General features: G+C 36.7%; 1 protein-coding gene across 1 annotated transcript; it reads left to right on the forward strand.

The window, feature by feature from the left end:
• The first annotated feature begins 2,391 nt into the window (after positions 1-2,391).
• Positions 2,392-5,565, forward strand: SLITRK4 (SLIT and NTRK like family member 4). The gene has a single exon (XM_090264753.1). It carries the CDS (start codon positions 2,407-2,409, stop codon positions 4,921-4,923), a length of 2,517 nt encoding a protein of 838 aa, XP_090120879.1. The 5' UTR covers positions 2,392-2,406; the 3' UTR covers positions 4,924-5,565.
• Positions 5,566-21,360: the final 15,795 nt, after the last annotated feature.

The following is a 21,360-nucleotide window of genomic DNA, read 5'->3' on the forward strand; positions in this document are numbered from 1 at the left end:
TGGCCGGCCAGCTTTGGGAGCCGAGCGTCTTGTGCGGTAGAGAGAGAGAGGAAGATGGGGAGCAGGGCCCCTCTCAGCAGTCCAAGAGACAGATTTTGGTACCTAACTCATACTTTGTGTTTTCTTTTTCTTTGCTGCCTTTCCACACCCCTGTTTTTAAAATGGGCATGTTTTAGTGGTACCATGTGAGTGTGAAGTTTTTTCCCTTACATGTGATGTCCCCTTCCCCTCATTCTATAGCTCCCTTCTCCTAGCTCTTGATTTCTTCCCCTCTCCATTTCTCCATGGTCTCTTGCCCTTGCAATCCCTTTTCCCTTCTCTCCTTGGTGGATGACTCCCCAGCTCCCTTGCTCCGTCCTCCAGCTGTCTTGGCTGCTTCTGCTTCACAGAGCTGCATTGGGGAACTTCCTAGCTCCTCCTTGCGCCTTCCCCCTCCCCCTTGCTACTTAAAGTAGAAATTAGGAAGGAGGGTAGGTCCTTATGCAATTTGAGATCTGTCGATGCTCCTTGTTCTTATTTTTGTACTGAATTCAGGTTATTGTTTTTGTTTTGCTTTGTTTTTAATTTGGTTACTTTTTGGTTTATTGGGGAGGGTGGGTAGTAACAAAAAATGACTCTACTGAACCATAATTTCTGTTGAAAACCACATATAGAGCAGGGAAAAAAGATCAAGTGAAATTTTGTTTTTACAATGAAAGTTGGTTTGAATGATGTCATACTTCAGAATTATGACTTCCTTTTGCAATGCCAATCAAGCTATCACAGTGAATAGGGGGAATGCAGGTCTATATGGCAGCCAAGGAGAATCTTGGCCATGCTTCCTGCACACTGAATCAAACTACTTAAAATGCAAATCTTCCTGGGTCTTGGCTAATGAATCATCTACCTTGAGACATGTTCAGTTTACCACTGGCTAATTCCTCGTAGGCAAAATAAACAAAGGAGTTTTTGTGTGACACTTCTGTCTTTGCATCATTCCCTCATTGTGTGTTCTTGGGTAAATTATTTAATTAATATTTGGTGGTAACCATATTGAAATTGCAGCCAGATTCCCATTCAAGATGGAAAAGACTCACGTGGCTAAAATGGCATCAATAAAATGCACAATGCCTGTTGTTTCTTTTAATCTTTTCCATGAAGCATTGCATATATTTGTGTATGCATGCAGTATTTAAGGACTGGCTAAAACAGATTAATTTGCTAAGCATTAAACTCCACTAAAGTGATTCTTGATTTGTTTATAGAGAGAGACATGGGGTGGTGATATTGGGAAGGGGAAGTTTGAGAAATGATTTTAGGACAAACATTTGCTATAATAATTGTATTTGGTGCTGCAGATACAGCCACTTAACAATTGTAGTGTGTAAATTCTTTTTCAGCAGTGGCAGGTTGTGGTCAAAGTGAAGGAGATAAGTATTTGAGCCAAGTGTCAGTGGGACCTGGGTTCAAAATGGCACACAAAGTAATGGAAAAGGGCCAAGCAGACAGGAGATTCAGTTCATGGGGGAAGGGAAAGCTGTCTGGACATCAGGTAAGCAGTGTAGGAGCAAGTAGGTTTCTCTCCTGCTTTCAGGGATCCAAAGACAAAAGGCTTTTCTTCCTGTGTGGAAGATGACTGATAGGAAACTAGATACCATTTATTTATATGAATCTAAAACTTGGCCTTTCCTACTCAGTTATTTTTCTAGAACCTCACAGGATAATCTGTGGTTTTTGCTTTTTTTTTTTGGAGGTAGCAGTGTACAGGGCTGAACTGATTCATGGCAATGTGCTTCCCAATGGACCAAATCCTCACAAATATTTTCCCCAGGGCTCTTTCCACCTTGGCCTTTTGACTGTCTCCTTTACAGGAACCTGGTCCTCCCATTGGCATCTTCCATTGAATGCAGTGATCTAATATATTCTCTGTTCAGTCTCTTATCAAGCTGAAGCCTAGAGAGTAGAAATCTACAAACTGAAATGCCTTTGTGGTGCTAACTACAGGCTGACGTGATGGGCTGGGATCAGTCATTAGAGTTGTGACTAGGCAGCTTAAGGTCTGCCTTTGTTCAAGGGCACAGTTGAGAGAGAAAATATTTCAGATTTTTAAGGTATAAAACATGATCAACAGTCTTTTTTTCCTGTTGTTTGTCATGTGTTCTGCACCTGTAAATTTTGTACAAACTACAGGTGTGGAAATAAAATGTATGGCATTTTCATTGGTTATTGTTTGAGTAAGTGAGAGTGCTTAGAGCTTTTGGTGCTTTAAAAATACAAAGCTAATAATTTCAGCCAAATTTGCAGTTACTGTACTTAAAAACACAAGTAATTTTTCAAGTAATGATCATTGAAAAAATTTTTTCTTTTTCTTTTTTAGATTATTTCTCTTTATTCAGAAGCATAACGTTGTTTGCTGATTGCAAGAAGATGTTTCTTTGGCTCTTTCTGATCTTGTCAGCCTTGATTTCTTCAACAAATGCAGATTCTGACATATCGGTGGAAATTTGCAATGTGTGTTCCTGTGTGTCAGTTGAGAATGTGCTCTATGTCAACTGTGAGAAGGTTTCAGTCTACAGACCAAACCAGCTGAAACCACCTTGGTCAAATTTTTATCACCTCAATTTCCAAAATAATTTTTTAAACATTCTCTATCCGAATACATTTTTGAATTTTTCACATGCAGTATCCCTGCAGCTGGGAAATAATAAACTGCAGAACATTGAGGGAGGAGCCTTTCTTGGCCTCAGTGCATTAAAGCAGTTGCACTTGAACAACAATGAATTAAAGATTCTCCGAGCTGACACTTTCCTTGGCATAGAGAACTTGGAGTATCTCCAGGCTGACTACAATTTAATCAAGTATATTGAACGAGGAGCCTTCAATAAGCTCCACAAACTGAAAGTTCTCATTCTTAATGACAATCTGATTTCATTCCTTCCCGATAATATATTCCGATTCGCATCTTTGACCCATCTGGATATACGAGGGAACAGGATCCAGAAGCTCCCCTATATTGGAGTCCTGGAACACATAGGCCGCGTTGTTGAATTGCAACTGGAAGATAACCCTTGGAACTGTAGTTGTGATTTGTTGCCTTTAAAAGCTTGGTTGGAGAATATGCCATATAACATTTACATAGGAGAAGCTATCTGTGAAACTCCCAGTGACTTATATGGAAGACTTTTAAAAGAAACCAACAAACAAGAATTATGTCCCATGGGCACAGGCAGTGACTTTGATGTACGGATCCTGCCTCCATCTCAACTGGAAAATGGCTACACCACTCCCAATGGTCATACTACTCAAACATCTTTACACAGATTGGTGACAAAACCACCGAAAACTACAAATCCCTCCAAGATTTCTGGAATCGTGGCAGGCAAAGCCCTCTCCAACCGCAATCTCAGTCAGATTGTGTCTTACCAAACAAGGGTGCCTCCTCTTACACCTTGCCCAGCACCTTGCTTTTGTAAAACACATCCTTCAGATTTGGGACTGAGTGTCAACTGCCAAGAGAAAAACATACAGTCCATGTCTGAACTGATACCAAAACCTGTAAATGCCAAGAAGTTGCACGTCAATGGCAACACCATCAAAGATGTGGATATCTCAGACTTCGCTGAGTTTGAAGGACTGGATTTGCTCCATTTAGGCAGCAATCAGATTACAGTGATAAAGGGAGATGTATTCCACAATCTCACTAATTTACGCAGGCTGTATCTCAATGGTAATCAGATTGAGAGACTCTATCCTGAAATATTTTCAGGCCTTCATAACCTACAGTACCTGTATTTGGAATACAATTTGATTAAAGAAGTCTTAGCGGGCACCTTTGACTCAATGCCAAATTTGCAGTTACTGTACTTAAACAACAATCTCTTAAAAAGCCTGCCCGTTTACATTTTTTCTGGAGCACCCCTTGCAAGACTGAACCTGAGGAACAACAAGTTCATGTACCTACCTGTCAGCGGGGTCCTTGACCAACTACAATCTCTTACACAGATTGACTTGGAGGGCAACCCATGGGACTGTACTTGTGACTTGGTGGCATTAAAGCTATGGCTAGAAAAGTTGAATGATGGGATTGTTGTGAAAGAACTAAAATGTGAAACCCCTGTTCAGTTTGCTAACATTGAACTGAAGTCCCTCAAAAATGAAATCTTATGTCCCAAACTCGTAAACAAGCCATCTGCACCATTCACGAGCCCTGCACCTGCCATTACTTTCACCACCCCACTGGGTCCCATTCGAAGTCCTCCTGGTGGACCAGTGCCTCTGTCGATTTTAATCTTAAGTATATTAGTGGTCCTCATTTTAACTGTGTTTGTTGCATTTTGCCTTCTTGTTTTTGTGCTGCGACGAAACAAGAAACCCACAATAAAACATGAAGGCCTTGGGAATCCAGAGTGTGGCTCCATGCAGCTGCAGCTGAGGAAGCATGACCACAAAACCAATAAAACAGATGGAATGAGCACAGAAGCTTTCATTCCACAAACCATAGAACAGATGAGTAAAAGCCACACCTGTGGCTTGAAAGAGTCGGAGACTGGGTTCATGTTTTCAGATCCCCCAGGACAGAAAGTTGTCATGAGAAATGTTGCTGACAAGGAGAAAGAGTTATTACATGTAGATAGCAGAAAGAGACTGAGCACAATTGATGAGCTGGATGAATTATTCCCGAGCAGGGATTCCAATGTGTTTATTCAGAATTTTCTAGAAAGCAAAAAGGAGTACAATAGCATAGGTGTCAGTGGCTTTGAGATCCGTTATCCAGAAAAACAACAAGACAAAAAAAACAAGAAGTCATTGATAGGCGGCAACCACAGTAAAATTGTGGTAGAGCAAAGGAAGAGCAGCGAGTATTTTGAACTGAAGGCAAAACTCCAGAGTTCCCCTGACTACCTTCAGGTCCTTGAGGAGCAGACGGCTTTGAACAAGATCTAAGTCATGCAATCTTAGTTCATGCAGAGGACATTTATTTAATGATGAAAGTGCCTTTTGTTGACTTCTAACTTCCAAATACTATATTATCAATAGGCATAGAGGCAGGTGTTTCCAAGGGTGTCTCATTAACTATAGCTTCAAAGATGTGTCCAGAAGAGAATTTCCTTAATAGATTTTACTACATAAAACCTATACTGTGGAGTCCTGTGGGGATACTGCAAACTCTATTGCCAAAGGGATGCTTTATATACATAATACACTGAATTTAACCTCAAGAGGCAAATGTGTTTTGTATCCCAATACAAAACCTTTGTCTCTTTGTGCTTTGTAAAGCAAAGTCAAGAAAACTGGTACCAGTGTTCGAACCTCAGCTGGGTCCTTCATTTTGCACGTAGATTAAGTTGGTGGAACTGGAATAATCCTTTGATTTGTGGCATTGTAACAACTCTGTGAAAAGATTATCTGAAAAGTAAAAAAAAAAAAAAAAAAAGCATGCAAGGAGAGAACATTCGATAGTATTTGTAAATTGGTAACCTTTATGGCCTGCATCTTGAAACTGCTGGATTTATAATGTTAAATTGTGCAAATATTTGTTTAAAATATACCATGCATCACATAACTATAAAATAAATTTGAACACTTTAAGCATTACCTGTCTATAATACATAAAACCTAAAAGAGAAAAAAAATCAATGTGAGTTACATAGCGTTTGTGGTGATCTGAATAAATACGTGATGTTTATCAGAATTAAACATGGCTCAAATTAAACCAACGTTAGAGTTTGTACTCAGTTATGTGAAATACCCACAATCCTTAAAGGTTGTCCAAAATTAGCAAAGTGCTTACCATGTGAGCGCACCCAAAGCTATTTTTGTAACATAATTCATATTTATGAAGTACTTTGTATACTACATAGGAAAATATGTACTCCTTAATATGTATTTAAATATGCCTGACTTGTTTTCCTGATCACAGGGAATTTATCAGTAAGTATAAATTTAGACAGAAAAAAATATACCAAACTGAAACTGAACTTGATGTGTACAGAAATATTCTGGACATTGTGATCAGGTATAATTTAAAAACAAAACAAAACAAAAAAAAAAACAAAAAAGAAAAAATATTTAAAAAAGTTCTGTGCTATTCTTGAGAATTTAGCATATTATCTTCAGATTTGTTACCAACTGTGCATTTTAAAATAGATCCCTTAGTTTTATAGTATCGTGTCTGGGGCAGTTGTTCGCCATCAGTTGTCTTGCTTTTCAGGATTCTAGGAGCTTAATTCAAATAGTTTTCACAACAAATATTTTAAAAAGTAATGAGTACAGTTAATAGTTATATCTCATATACATCAGTATCCTGTTCTTTCATCATTCTGATTATTATCAGATAACTAAGCAGAACAGTAAACATCATGGCAACCTTGGCTATCAAAGCCACACTGTAAAATGCTTTCACTGGTCTCAGATGAGTTCACAGTCTGCAACTACAAATGATATGTCACTGTGTTTGCTTGTGCTGTTAACTTCTGAGTCAAACTTGGTCAAAGGAAGGAGATACTTTATAATGGGAGATATATGAAGATTTTTAGGAGCTCCCGATTAGCAAAGTGACATCCCAAAACACATTGCCTTCTTGGCCTGCGTGTATATGTATATTTTTTGAGCTCCATCTTTTATAACTACTGTATTCATCAGTAAGATGACCAAGAAGGTAAACAACATAAACATTCTTCATGAATTTCAAGTGGCAGATGCTTTAGTACTGTTTGCAAAATGATAATATCGTTAAAATTTTAACATTAGTCCCTTTATTGATTACTAAATTCAGCGTTTTCTATGTTTGTTCCAAGATAAACAAATAACCTGGCATTCTAGCAGGTGTGTGTGCCTGCATGTGTATATGCACACATAACAATAATTTGAAGATTTTTTTTAAATACAAAAATATATTGTTTCCATATGTGTGCTGGTGCTCTTAAAACTTTAATGTGTAATTTTAATTTTCATGACAGTGTCTGTGAAAACTTTATATGAATATTTAAAAATACGAATATTTGCTTTCTGATCTTGAAAGAAAGGACATGAAGATGTGTGCCCAACAGCTTGTTTTCATCTACAGTTTCATAAGGACTTTTAATACTACCATTACCATGCTTGCATGCATCCATGGATTAAAGGGCTCCTAATGCGTACTGACAGGATAAAGATAGAAAGGCTTCAAAGAAAGTGTTTTGGTTTATCCTGTCAATAAAGTATGGATGGATTGAAAAATCTTAGGTAGACACTTATGGAAGGAACTGGAAAGCTCCATCCATGATCTGGGAATCATAGGTCATTGGGATGATGCATTTCATTCATTGTGGTGATGCTTTGAAAATGTTTCAAGGCTTCTGCAGTTGTCAATGGCAAGAGTACCTGCCACCATCTCAAAGCTTGCTGTAGCATATTGGCTATCTCAAACTTTTCTGTGGAAAGGTATAAATGTTCACCTTTTCTTTTAAAGTAATTTAAATGTATGTGGTTATTTGGAGGATCTAATTGTAAGTGAATGACAGTAACAAATCCTTGGTTAAGGCTGATATATTTTCCTTAACTAAAGTTATTGTGCCTACATTATACAGTGTATACTATTTTGCACCTGTCTCTCATTAGATATACTTGTATATTTTATGATAATGTAGTTAGGCATAAGTTTTTAGTTGAGTACAAGAGCAGTTAAAATACTGTATCTACATTTTGTTGGCTTCAGCTATAACCTCGATGTTAGTTTAACCCCTTGAGGAATGATATATATGTCAGTACAGCATTTTTGATAGGATTTGATTCAAATCTAGAGAATCCAAGAAGTGCTCATTTCTAATGTGGTCTGACACATCGTGGGCTTCTTGGCACTGTATCATGTCCTTGGACTCTGCTAGAATGGTTGCAAAGAAAATTAGAGCATATGAATTCAGTGAGGGGGTTGAGATAATATATTATGTCTGTGTAATATAAATCAACTTTTAAATTATTTTTTTATGAAATCAATAAAGATGATTCAATTCTTTAAAAGTAAATCTGTGTAATTTTATGAGAAAGCAGCTATTAAAATACAGTGGTTGAAGTCTATAAGGCAATTTATATTCTATATTTAGTTTTCCATTCTGCATAATAAACTGAATAAATCTATTAATTAGAAAATCACTTAAGACCAGCTTTCTTTTGTTGCTTTTTAAAAACATTTAATTTTTTAAGCCATAAGGATGCATAAATTATACAGGGCATGGCCTCATGAGTAACATCAACAGGTATTGTGGAAATAACAGAACACATCTAGAAATGTATGGCAGTAATATTAATCTATAATATCTTTTGCATGATTTGTACATTGACATTGTATGAAATGAGCACAGTGAGTTATTTTTTTTTTGTTATTGTTGTCGCATCCAAAGAGCTGGGGAGAAAATATATTAAGAATGTATTTATAATCACTATTTTGAAATAAAGTAAAGAAAATACACTGTATTGTTTTTACCCTGATTTGATTATTAGTATTTTAGGTTAGTTTATAAAACAAAAATCAAGTAATGCTATAAAAGCTAATGTAAATCACAGAAAGGAACTGTTTTAATGACTTTTGTTTGCTTTTAATAACACCAAATTATTAGAGAGAATTTATTAAATGCCATTTTATGAAAGTATTAATAAAATTGTTTGCTACAATGGTATTTCTGAAGCCGCAGTTTGTTAAATATATTTATCTTTCCGTTATTTTTCAGAAGAAATAAAGCAGTAACCAAACTGATCTTTTCACCTAGATTTGAGGGTAAGACATTGAGCTTTAGAATACTGTTTGTATTAAACTTAATTGCTAAACCTATGTTAAGAGATACCTTCTTTTCAAACATCTTTGCAATCTGTGTTCCTTTCTACTGGCAGCCTCTTTGGAGAAGAATCAGGTAGTGCTAAGATCAACATGCTTTGATTCTTGGTCATTGCCATTAATTAGTTGGAATCTGACATAACTGCAGGCAAGAAAATATATTTAGTCTTAGCTATCTATTGAAATACTTTTAGCAAAACCTCAGGACCCCTATAATTCATGGCCAGCTTGACCAAGTTACTGGTTACCTACCCATGAGATTGTGATTTTTATTTGTTTTTGTTTTTTTTCCAGAATGAGCAAAACTATCAATATATTACTTTACCAAGATTATTATGATTGAGAAAAATGTGCCAATTGCATTATAGTTCATTTGAGGGTAGCAAAGATTATAAACAGACTGTATTGGCCAATAAAGTGGATTTAAGACATGATTCCTTATGGCAAGAGATATAAAGAGAGAGAATATAAATGAAGATTGATATGGCCTTAGGTCCGTACCTAGCTATGCTGAAGATGTGAACAATATAGGCAGCTTACACAAATACTTTTGGACTAAATGTTTTATGTATCACAGGATATACATCGCATGATTGTGTGACTTATTTTAGTTCTTTATGAATAATGAGCACAAGGCATTGGGTCCAGCCACTCACTTATGTAGACAAGTGGCATCAAATGAAGGGTTGGCTTCATTTTCAGGGCTCATTAAATTAGTCATTATGGTCAAATGGACTAAACTAAAATATCTTGTTTGTGGCTTCACTTACCTGGAATTACTGATGACATATATCAAGTTCACCTGATAATTGTTAACCCTCAATTTCAGATTTTCTGGAGAGCTGTCCTTTGTTAAATTAAAAGCAAATGAGAGGTTAAATGAATTTTAATTGCTTATTTTGCAGAAAGATATCCTTAATCTAATTTGGAATTTCATTTTGTTTTAGTTCCCATTGGTTGATGATTGCATTTTAGAAGGGGAAATCAAGGAAAGCAAACTGAATTGCCTATCTTATATTAAACACTATGACTTTTTAATTTTTAAAGGTTATTTTTAGCCTGTTGTTTTTATATCTACATAATGAAAACAAAGTGGGGCTCTGAGACAACTACTTGAATAATCTGAGCTAAATAATTGCTATTGAGAATAAAACAATTAAAAATTTTCATTAAATCATAATTATCAGATCTGCTGGCTACAGAATCCAGAACCAGGAAAGAATTACTCAGTCATCCATGTTAGTTTGCTTTTTTAGACACACTGGTTAAATAGAAATTCTTATGATTTTTAATAATACATCAAAAATGAGAAATTAGTTGTTTAAAAAGCTCATGAATAAGGCCTTCAGAGAAATTATATGAATATGTAATGAAAAGTGTAAAATACCACTTTCAAATTGGTTATAGGAAGGAAATAGTCTTCTAAAGTTCTTTAACAATATATTTCTCTTAGTCGGCAACTCACAGAGTAGATAATTTTATATGCTGGTGGTTTGCAACCTAAGGAAACCATGTGGTACAGTGGATACTGCTCACTGAAGCCTTTGAAAATAACATTAAGCTCTGTTCTCCCTACTAAAAATTACAATGTGTATTTCAATCATTGTTCTATGTAAACTGAACCATTGTGACAAAATTCTGGAGTTGATATCAGTAATTTTAATGCTGTTTTCACTAATAAAAGTCTTTTCTTATAGGTCATATTTGTAGCCATTCAGTGTGTTTATTAGAGTGAAATTAGTGATACTCAATATCAAAAAGAAATGTAAATAATGTTTTTAGCTCATGTAGCTGTTTATCAGTTTACATGATAGGCCAGGTCTACTTACCTACCTACCTATATATGCGTGCACATACACACACACACACAGGAATGCACAGAAACAGTAAATTATGCACAAAGGGAATTATTTTATTTGTTTATATATTTATTTTTAGAGAGAGGGGAAAGGAGAAAGAGAGGGAGAGAAACATCACTGTGCGGTCGCCTCTCACTCACACCCCCAACTAGAGACCTGACGTGCAACCTGGTCATGTGCCCTGACAGGGAATTGAACCAGCGACACTTGGTTTGCACAAAGGGAATTATTTTGTTGATGTAAACAAATAAAATGTTTCTGCTTTGACTACCTAGATTTTTCAAATCAAAGTAGGTATTTGGGTCCAAAATGACAATTTTTCTGCTGGTTGCTGCACTTTAGATTGGAATCTGATCAGTTTTATGTATAGTAGAGTAGACTCAGTCTATCTCCCAGGACTTCCTTGGGTTTCAGTAATGTCTGTTGCCTTGAGATTTAGTTTTTATTTTCACTATTTATTAACTTCACCATCAGTATCATTATCACCCACAACCTATAAGATTACTTAATGTATAGTGTAGTGTGTAATTCCCAGGTAACCAACCATGATGCAAGTCTACGCTGCTACTACCCTTCACAAATATTACTCAGAGAACCATGGAGGGATATCAAGATCCAAAATAAAGAATCCCAGGGTCAGAATTTGAATGGAAATTATTAGAACATGGACATTAAAAAGGAGATGAAGAATTGAGAGTAGATTGAAACTTACTAACAGCTCTGTATCTAAGTTAAGATAGGGGAAGATAAGGGCAAAGAAATATTGAGAGGGAAAAAAAGTGTTTGCTTATCAGATAGAACTCAGAATCTGATTACTAAATAAGAATCATGGTAAATATGTCAAATCTCAGACTTCTTTTTTCTTATTCTCTCTCTGCTTTGTTTCTTTCAAACATACCATATGAAATCTGGGCTATATCAACACAATGCTAGTAATCCATGTGTTTTCAAATAATTCAGTGGTTAATTAAAGTAACAAGTTTCTTTTCAGTCCCCATGGAATTTTTTCCTGGGATGATTGACATTGTGGATTGACTGATTGTTAAGGCCTCCTGATACAGTTCTATCTGTAAAAAACAATAACTAGTACTTGTGTTTAATGAGAACACGAGGTGAGACATGCATATTACAAATAGTGAATTTTTATAGGGAGCAAAATAAATCAATACGGACATTTTGGTTTCTAATGTCATGGTAAAAAGTAGCTAGACCTTTGGGTTTTTTTTTCAGAAATTGAATTCCAATGCAAATCACCAAGTGCATATTTCAGAAACCATTTCCTACAACAACCCCTGGGAAGCCATGTCTCTGCCATGGGTCCCCTTGTTACATAGCAGGATGTTGTCACATTTGCCAAGTCCTCCCTGCTGGAAATTATTCTCTTCTGCTGCTATGAACAGTCAACATCATCTATAGCACAGGCTAGCTTTAGATTTTTTTCACTGTTGTTTGGTTCTTAGTGGAAGTACACACAAAACATGTAGGATTTTATGTCCAAGCATATATTTGTCATTGTAATATTATCACAACGAAAAAATATTTCAGTTGTATATATATTCTCCATTGCTATATTTGTTTTTATGTACCAGTTTTCTTCTAGTGCACAACAACTACTAGTTGTTTTATTCATAGCTCTCCTTCAAAGCAGAAGATAATCTCCACCTTGGAATCTCATAGTTATTTATAGAAAGAATCTTGACACTTCTATCTGCTCATTTCCTTCTGTAACTTCTAGAAATATAGGAAATTTAATACATTAAGTGAATGATTTGAAAGGAAGCCCTGCAGACAGAAAAATAATTATAAGAAGATAGAGTGAGTTATCAGGGATAAAGTCAACTTTTGGAAGATCTTTCTTGTGTTTTAGATTTCCTTGCATTGGAATTGTAGTTTAGTGCTTTACCTTCTGAGCAGGACTCAAAGAAATCAGTTTTCACTCTGAAATCTCTGCAATAACTAAAGAAGTGTGTTATTGTTGACATGTGGGCAGGCTTGCCAAGTGTTGCCATAAAACATGACTATTATTTTCTCCTTGCACTCCCTTTCAGAAAATACTCATTTGCTCAGATTCGATATAGCTGCTGAAATTCTGCTGTATCAAGTCTCACCCTCAAAATTCACAAAGCATTTTTTTTCTCTATGTACTTAAGCTGTTACATAGAAATGTGCATTGGAAACTGAATAAAACCATCAGAATTAAGAAGAAATCTAGTGTCCTTAGAGAAACAAAATACAGCATTTTATTAAAATCACATCATAGTAGATCATGATGTGAATTTGTTGACTTTTTGTAAGTTTCAATATGTGCATTGTAAAGGAAGTTGAACTCAAATTCATAGATATTTGCACTCTCTGCCCAGTCATCTTGGTTGCCTAGCCTGTGCTGTAGTGTAGAATGTGAGTATTAACTGGGTTATTTAATCCCACATGCATATCTGATTTCAGCTGTTCATTTGAATATAATCACATTGAAGAAGACCAGTTTCTAACATAATATTCTTACTGTAGCCAAGGGAGGGTGAACTAAATGGTCTTTATTCCATCTTAATGATTATCAGAGCAGTGTTAAACAAGGAGCCTATTGGCAAAGAGTCATCTTCAATGTCTAAGGACCATCATAGGAAGATGGGAGTATACATACTCATTGAACTTCCAAATCAGATCATTTGGCCTCTTCTTTTGAAAGGTCAACCAGGATTAGAAAGAGAAAGTGACTTGCCCAAGGTCAAATAACATAGTATGGCAAATCTGGTCAATAACCTGATGCTCCTCACTCGCACTATGATGCTACTTCTGTCACACTGCTCTTTTTGGAAGTTCCAGAGAGGAGAATGAGAGTCTGTTGGTGAAACTTCAAGGAGACATTCCAATGTAGCACAGGGACATTTTCCATAAGGTTGTATAGCAGCCCATAATATAATGAGCTAGATACAACATAGAGTTCTGTACCCATGGAAGTGTCCAAAGTGAGAATGGTTATGACTAGGAGGATGGATATTATTCATGAAAATTTATTTGAATGGAAGCTTGGACCAGCTCTTGCAAGACACTTCTAACTCTAAGCTCCTGTGTTTTTCTTGTCTATAACGCTAAAGTAATTTATCAAGCAAGTCAAAACTATCAAATATGTATTTTGTGCCACACATTTAAATATCCACTCTACAGTAGTTCAAATACTAATAGATTATATATACTAGATATTAGCATAACAAATCAATAACCCAAAATACCAGTTATATATTAAGCATTACTTTAGAGGAAACATAAAGTTTCCTCCAATTTTTAGTGTTTTCAATTTTTGTCAACATTCCAAAAAGAATATTCTCTAATGTTTAATTTTGTACAAAGGAAAGAAAACATTGCACTGAAGATGGCACTGTAGTAACAACCTCACACTAGAAGCGAAAAGGCATGTTTGTATTTAATATTTTAATCCCACATTTCAATTTTGAGGTTATTCCTTGAGATTGGCAAAAGGAGCACAAAGGTTAGTTTATTGCTATATCATCTTCTCTAATTGCAGTTGAGTGTATTTTTAATTTACCCTCAATTAGAAAAAATTGAAATTTATTCCAATGAATTTTAGTTCAAGTTATAGCTCAACAGACTATATTAAGAATGGCAACTACAAATTATCTGAACTATTTAAAAAATGCTCTGAGAAATTCTTATTTGAATTGCATTCCATAGAAGTTTTGAGGGGAAAAAAAGAAAGGGGGAAAATCACTTCAGACTTCAAGGATTTTGATTTGTTTATTTTAGGTCTTCTTAGTTTTTAAAGATTCTGAATACATCCAAGATCTCTCTGAAATGCAATCGCAAGTTTGTCTTCATTCAATACCATTAACTAGAACCCTCGCAAAAGTGACTACTGTGCATTCACTGACCCATTTAATCACAGAGTATTCCTTCAGTATGACTTCGTAACTCATTCAAAATTAGCAGCTTTATACTTTAGAATCATACTTCACTTCTAAACAGTCACAGTGTTAAATGTATAAATAACCTCTGCCTAATTAATTTTATGTTTAAGTAGATAAGAATAGAAGGGAATAAAAATTATGTAGTTTGATTTGTTTCTGACATGTTAAAATGTCTGTTAGAGTAAGGCCTGTTGACCCTCTGGCCTCCCCTCTCTTTTTATCTATGTGTCCCCTGAGGCCACAGTTTCACCCTCCCTGCTGCTTGTGCAGGTGTTTATGACAGTTGCCATTACCTCCAGAAATAATGCCCCGCCCCACCCCCATTAAAATGCTGATTCTGTTCAATGTTTTTCTTTCTCCATGATTTGCATTCAGATACCAAATTTGGAGGCAGCTAATTCACATGCACATTATTATGTCAGTACTCTCAAAGGTATTTGCATATTTAAGAGAGGATATTCAGAAGTAGAAGAGGAGACTGTTAGTGGAACAAATGAGGGCATTTCAGGTGTGTGATAAGAGGTAAATTAGGAGGTCTCTCTAGATATCCTTCTGTGGGGCCATGGGAGGGCATATGAAGCTAAGGGCACAACATGGGCTAAGATACCAAAGCACAATTAGCTCATTATGTGCTGCTGCTGAGGTAGGTAGTGGCTAGACCAAGGGTTGGCTCACTTGTTCTGCAAAGGGCCAGGTAGTAAATACTTGAGGCTTTGTGGGCCATATGATCTTTGTTAAAATTTTGACTTTGTAGCATGAAAGTAGCCATAGATAATAAGTAAACCAATGGGTGTGGCTCTTTTGGTAAAACTTAATAACAAAAAAGGTGGTAGATTGGATTTGGCCCATTAGCCATCAGAGCCAACTGACCCCTAGGTTAAATTGAGAAGAGCCTGGTAGGATTCTGACTTCCAGGTGCTTTGGGAAGTCAATGAAGGTTTTAAAAAGTAGTGAGGTGACATGACAGGTTTATTTAAGACAGGCTTCTGACTGTTATATTGCAGATGAACTAGAGGGAGAGAGGAACAGAGTGTAAGTGGGGGAAACCAGTAAGAAAGTTTTTGCTGTGGTATTGAAAAAAAATGAAGGTCATCCAAGCTGTCAAAGATGAAAGAAGTATATAATTATAAACCATATTTTAAATGTGTACTCTGAAGGTCTTTCCAAGAGACTGGATATGAGGGTCAAGGGTGACATGAAGTCAAGGAAGATTCTCAGAGTTCTCTGCCTTGAACAAGTGGGCTGATGCAGATATGATTCACTGAAATAAGGACCTCTATCTGAGGAGTGGCTGTGGTGGGTAGACCTCAAGAAGTAAAAGTTCCATTTCAGATCTGTTAGGGTTGAAATGCCTGGAAGTCTTCAAGTTGTCAGATATATGGCTGACTTTGTCTAATAAGAGCCCTGAGGAGCAGTTTTGGTCAGAGAGAGAATTGAGAATCATCATCATTGACACTGAGTGTCAGAGAAGGAGATCACAGACTGAGAAGACAAGGCCCAGCAATAAGTGCAGCTGTTTCTGAGCTTTGTTTTTCAGTGTTTTCTCTGCACCATCTATATCAAAATCACCTGAAGTACTTGTTAAAATCCAGACCCTCAGGCCCCTTTGGAATCAGAATATCTGTGGGCAGGGCCCAGAAATGTATGTTATAACTGCCCAGTTTATTCTAATTTACATTAAATTATGAGACTCTATTGTTGAAGTAACTGGAAAGAGAAAACCCCCACACAAGAGAAATACAATAATCAGACAGAGAGAAAACCAGGTGACTCTAGGGTCCTAGGAGCAATGAGAAAAGAGTACTAGAGCGGATCTCTGCCTGCTAGCAGAGACGGGACTCGACCAAGTGGCATTGGAGCTGAAGGACAGGAGACAGTGTGCTGCCAGAATTTCCAGAAGGAGAAGATAATGATGAATGAAGGAGATAATATTGGAAGAAATTATAAGAAATAATGGCTGAGAATTTTCCAGAATTGATGAAGACATGACTTCTCAGATTTAAGAACCATGATGAGTATGAAGAAAATAAATCTAAATAAATCTAAGCCTAGACACATCATAGCAAAATCACAGAAAATCCAAGATGTCGAGGAAATCTTATAAGTAACTAGAGATAAAGGACAAAATTCCAACAAAATGACAACACTACAGCTTTCCTACAAAGCAATAATAATAAAAATTAAAAAAAAAGAAAAGAGTACTACAAGAAAGATGGAGGTCAACTGTGTCCAGTGTTGCTGAGAGACATCAGTGCTATCTCACTAGGCTTTTCTGGCACAAGTCTGCTTGGATTGTATTTAAGACAGATGTCATAACAGCTGTGGGACTCCATGACCTCACAGAGGAAAGAATCACAGACAGATTCTCCACAAATGAAGATGATCTAAGAAATGAGACAAGAATCAGTACCAGGATACTAGACAATTGAAAGCAAAAGGTCATTGCAAGGAAGACTTCAGGAGTCCAGAGGATAGGCATGAAAACAGAGAAGCCAGCAGCATGGTCATATCAAGGGCAGGTGGTCTAGGTGAGTGTCTAGATTCAATACCAGAGGGCATCAGGGTGGGCTGTGATGTAAGGTCACCAAACTCTAGCACTTCTTGAGAAGCTTTATGCCCATTGGTGTTGCCCCACACAGATGTCTTGGAGAATTCCCCAGGCATTGTAGGTATTACCATTGTCCCAAATTTACAATGAAAAAATGGAGGCAACAGGGGATTTTTAAAACTTGCCCAAGGTTATGTACTAGTAAGTACATGAGCTGGAAAACAGACTCAGGCATTCTGGCTACACATCCCAGGCTTTTCTCTACACTGCATTGCTCCTTCAATATATGGACTCTTTACTATGCATGGTCTACATACCCAGCATGGCTGAGCCTCTACTTGTCTTCTCTAGTCTTACTTCATGTCATTGTGACTCTCTCTCCCTTAATATTCTATGTTGCATTCTGAAATAAATGGCTGCAATTATGTGAATGTGTTATGCTCTCTTATTCTCAGGGTTTTGAATACATAGCTGCATCCCTCTGCCTAAACCATCCTTTGTTCTTCTCTTCACCACATGGACTTCTCTTTTCATCTTAGATCTCAGTACTAGCTCCCTCAGGAAGCCCTTCCTATACATCCCCATAGTACCCTGTGCTAATCCCTGTATTAGCACTTGCACCTTGCATCAAAACTGCATGTTTTCTTATCTGTCTCTCCAATTAAAATAAGGGCTCCTAGAGTGTGGGATCCATATTCTAGTCATCTTATATTCACAGTGCCTAGCATAGTACCTGGTACATACTAGGTGCTGAACAGATATTTATTAAAACAATAAATATAGTACAGGTATCCCCCATATAACACAGTACTTCTATAACACGGTTTTGCTCTAACACAATATGACTGTAGAAGATATCCAAGAATTGTTGGTAGAAGAAGAAACTGATGAAGTAATTTTGGTGGAAATGACATCTGGAATGTGTCAAGATAAGTTAGGGGATGGTAGCACTGGTGAAAACAAAGAAGTTAAACAGTTTACTCTAAAAAATATAAAGAAAGGCCTAGACTTAGCCCAACAGTCAGAGTCATATTTCTTAAATGAAGATCCTTGCACTGAAAGGAGTACAAAGTTTAAGTGAGAATGTCAAAAGTGCTTAGCACCAATAATGAAATTTATAAAGATCTCTCAGCTAAAAGCAAGCAATCTAAAATGACAGTTTTTTTGCAAAAAGTAGAGCATAGAAATCAAGATAATGCTGAAGAAAGTTCAGAGGATGAGGATATCTTGTCAAAAAGAAAACACATTCAGTTAATGGAGCTTAATAGTGATGATGAAGAAAACATTACTCAATTCATATTAATATGTAATACTTTTGATGAAAATTGCTTTAATAAAGATATTTCTCTTAATTATAAAAATATAGTATTTTTTTTAAGTTTTGGAAATTTACCCCCCTTTTTGCACTAGTTCTTTGTTTCATATACAGTAGTCCCTCTATATTGCGGTTGACTTATCACGGCCTCACTATATCGCGGGATTTTTAAAAATATTATATTTAATTATTTATCGCGGATTTTTCACTATATCGTGGGATTTTGTGGTACTGTATACGTATGTCATTAAAGTTACGTAGGTTTAAGAGTGTAGAATAAATATACAGTTCCTACTTCGCGGGGGTGTCTAGAACAAAATACCCGCGATAAGTGAGGGAATACTTGTAACACGGATTCACATAACACGGTACTTGTTAGGAACTTAACAACCATGTTATACAGGGGTTACCTGTAATGGGTATGACAGTAGATGAAGTCTGAGAGAGGTAGTTTGGAGTAAAATTATTAATGGATTTTGGCTCCATGTGAAGATATTTGTATTTTACTCTGTGGGCAATGGGGAGCCATTGAAGATTTTTGAGGAGGGAAAGACATAATGTGAACTTTTTATTTCAGGAAGAAGAGTCTGATACTCTGTGGACATTGGAGAGTAATTTTGAATGCAAGAAGATAATGAGGATGTTACTAATGTAATTATAAAATTAGGGCATCAAGTCAGTTTTGCTGCATAAAATAACTACCTCAAAACTCAGCAGCAGCCATCACAAGTTGGCTGGGGTAGCTAAGCTCCAGCTATGGGTCTGTGGATCAGCTATAAAAGTGCTGCTTTAAACTGCAGGTGTGTGGATTAGCTGATGCAGGCTAATCTAGGCTGGCTTGTCGCCAATCTGCAGGTACGCTTCTGTCTTCTTCATGTGTCTCTCATTCTGGGCCCAGCTAGCCTCTCGGGGGAAGCTAGCCTCTCGGGGGAAGCTCTTCTCACAGCAGAGTCGAGCACAAAGGGCAAGCCTAGCCACATAAGCACACATTGAACCCCCACTTGCATCATGTCATTGACCAAAGCAAGTACACAGACAAGCCCAACATCAAAAGGTCATGGAAAAATACTCCTCCCATGGATGTTAGAGGGAGAGAGTGACTATTTGCTAAACAATAATCTAATCTACCATTGATACTATTGCTGTAGTCTAGATCAGTGATTTTCAACTGGGGAGTAAGGAAGCATGCGCTGCCTGAAATCTGAAACAAAATTTTAGGAAGGAGTGATCATAACCTAGAAATCCAGTGGGATGAAATAAAAGGTCAGGAAACACTTCTGTACATGGCAGATGATATGAGTCTAAACGATGAGAGGAGAAACACATAACTGAATGAATGCAGAGTAAGGGGAAAGGAGAGTGAGGACCCAAAGTACTATAGACCAAATGATCATTTAAGTGGTGGATTAAATGAAGATAGGGTGTGAGAGAAAGGAATTCATTAATTAAAGATATACTCAGGAAATATCTATTATGTACAAGTCCCGTATTCACACACATGAATAAGATGTGGTTCCTGTCCACACAGATCTTATAGTTTCATGATCACTAGGCTTGTTCACATAAGACATGCATCTAAATAAGTATTATATAATCAAGAAAGAGGTAAATGCCATAGGGAGAAGATATTGTGAGAGCTTAATTTCCTGTAGAGATCAATAGTGGAGGAGGTGGTGACAGACCTGAGCCCTAAACAATAGGTAGGCTTTGGGTATATGGTAGAGAGTAAAGCCTAAGCAAAGGGGCAGAGCTAGAAGTGTATAGAATGCACATGAGGCACAGTTCATGATGGATTAGTATGAAAAGCAGTTGTGCATGTAGGTATATTCTTCAGGCCTCTTTTGACAGCAAAAGACAGAAAACCAGCCTGAATTAGCTTAGACTAAAAGGACATTTATAGGAAGGATTCAAAAATATCTCAGAAAAACCATGAGAACAGCAGGGGAAAAGTATAGCTCTCCACGAGTTAACTAATGACCCAATGCTACTGAGTATGTCTCTGCAGCTCACATCTCCATTAGTCCCTACGTTTTTCCTCTTTTACTACTCTTCTCTTTCAAATCAATCTATTCAAAAATTCTGTTGATTTCACCTTCAACATATATCCAGAATCTTCCCATTTCCCAGCACAACTTCCAACTAGGTCATTATCATCTCTCACCTAGATATCTTTTAAAACGATGTATGCCAGATCATGTTACTTCTCTTTTCAAAACACTCCACTGTTCCTCATTTCTCTCCGACTAAAAAACAAAAGTTCTTATAATGGGCTATGAAGTCCTACACAATCTAACCTCAGTTACTGCTCTGACCTCATCACCTATTACTTTCTCCCTCATTCACTCTGTTCTGGTTATACTGGCCTCCTTGTTTTTCTAACATGGCAGGTAATTCTTACTTTCTGATCTTTACCATTTCTTCTTCGTGGTACACTCTACCCCAGAGAACCTCATACATAATTCACTTCTTAAATTGAGGTCTTAGCTCAAAAGTTACCTTCTCAGTGAAGCCTTCCATGACTGCCCAAATTTAAAATTGCAACCTGACCCCTTTACTCTCTATCCCCTCCTTAACTTGTTCTGCATAACTCCCCACCAACCATCATGACATATGTTACTGTTTAGTACACTATATAATTAATTTTATTATGTTTTAAATATTGTACACCTTCCTCCTCTAGAACATAAAGTACACAAGAGCAGGAATGTTCATGTGTTTTTTGCACTTTTTATCCCTAGTACCTAAATCAATGCATGGTAAGAAGTAGGTATTTAATAATTTTGTTAATTGAGTAAATTAAACTATAAAAACTTCTTGGTTGGAGGGTACGTGCATGAGGGCCTTCGGGTGGGGGCAGAGAAAGAGCTAGAATGGAAGTGCTATTCTGGAAGACAAAACAATCATTCCACAAGGGTCAGCTACAATAC

This window comes from Furipterus horrens, unplaced genomic scaffold, assembly GCF_987537825.1.
Source record: "Furipterus horrens unplaced genomic scaffold, mFurHor1.1.pri manual_scaffold_17, whole genome shotgun sequence".
Lineage (NCBI taxonomy): Eukaryota > Metazoa > Chordata > Mammalia > Chiroptera > Furipteridae > Furipterus > Furipterus horrens.

Excerpts from the sequence above, each read along its gene's own strand:
- SLITRK4 (XM_090264753.1), top strand. The coding sequence starts at position 2,407 with ATGTTTCTTTGGCTCTTTCTGATCTTGTCAGCCTTGATTTCTTCAACA.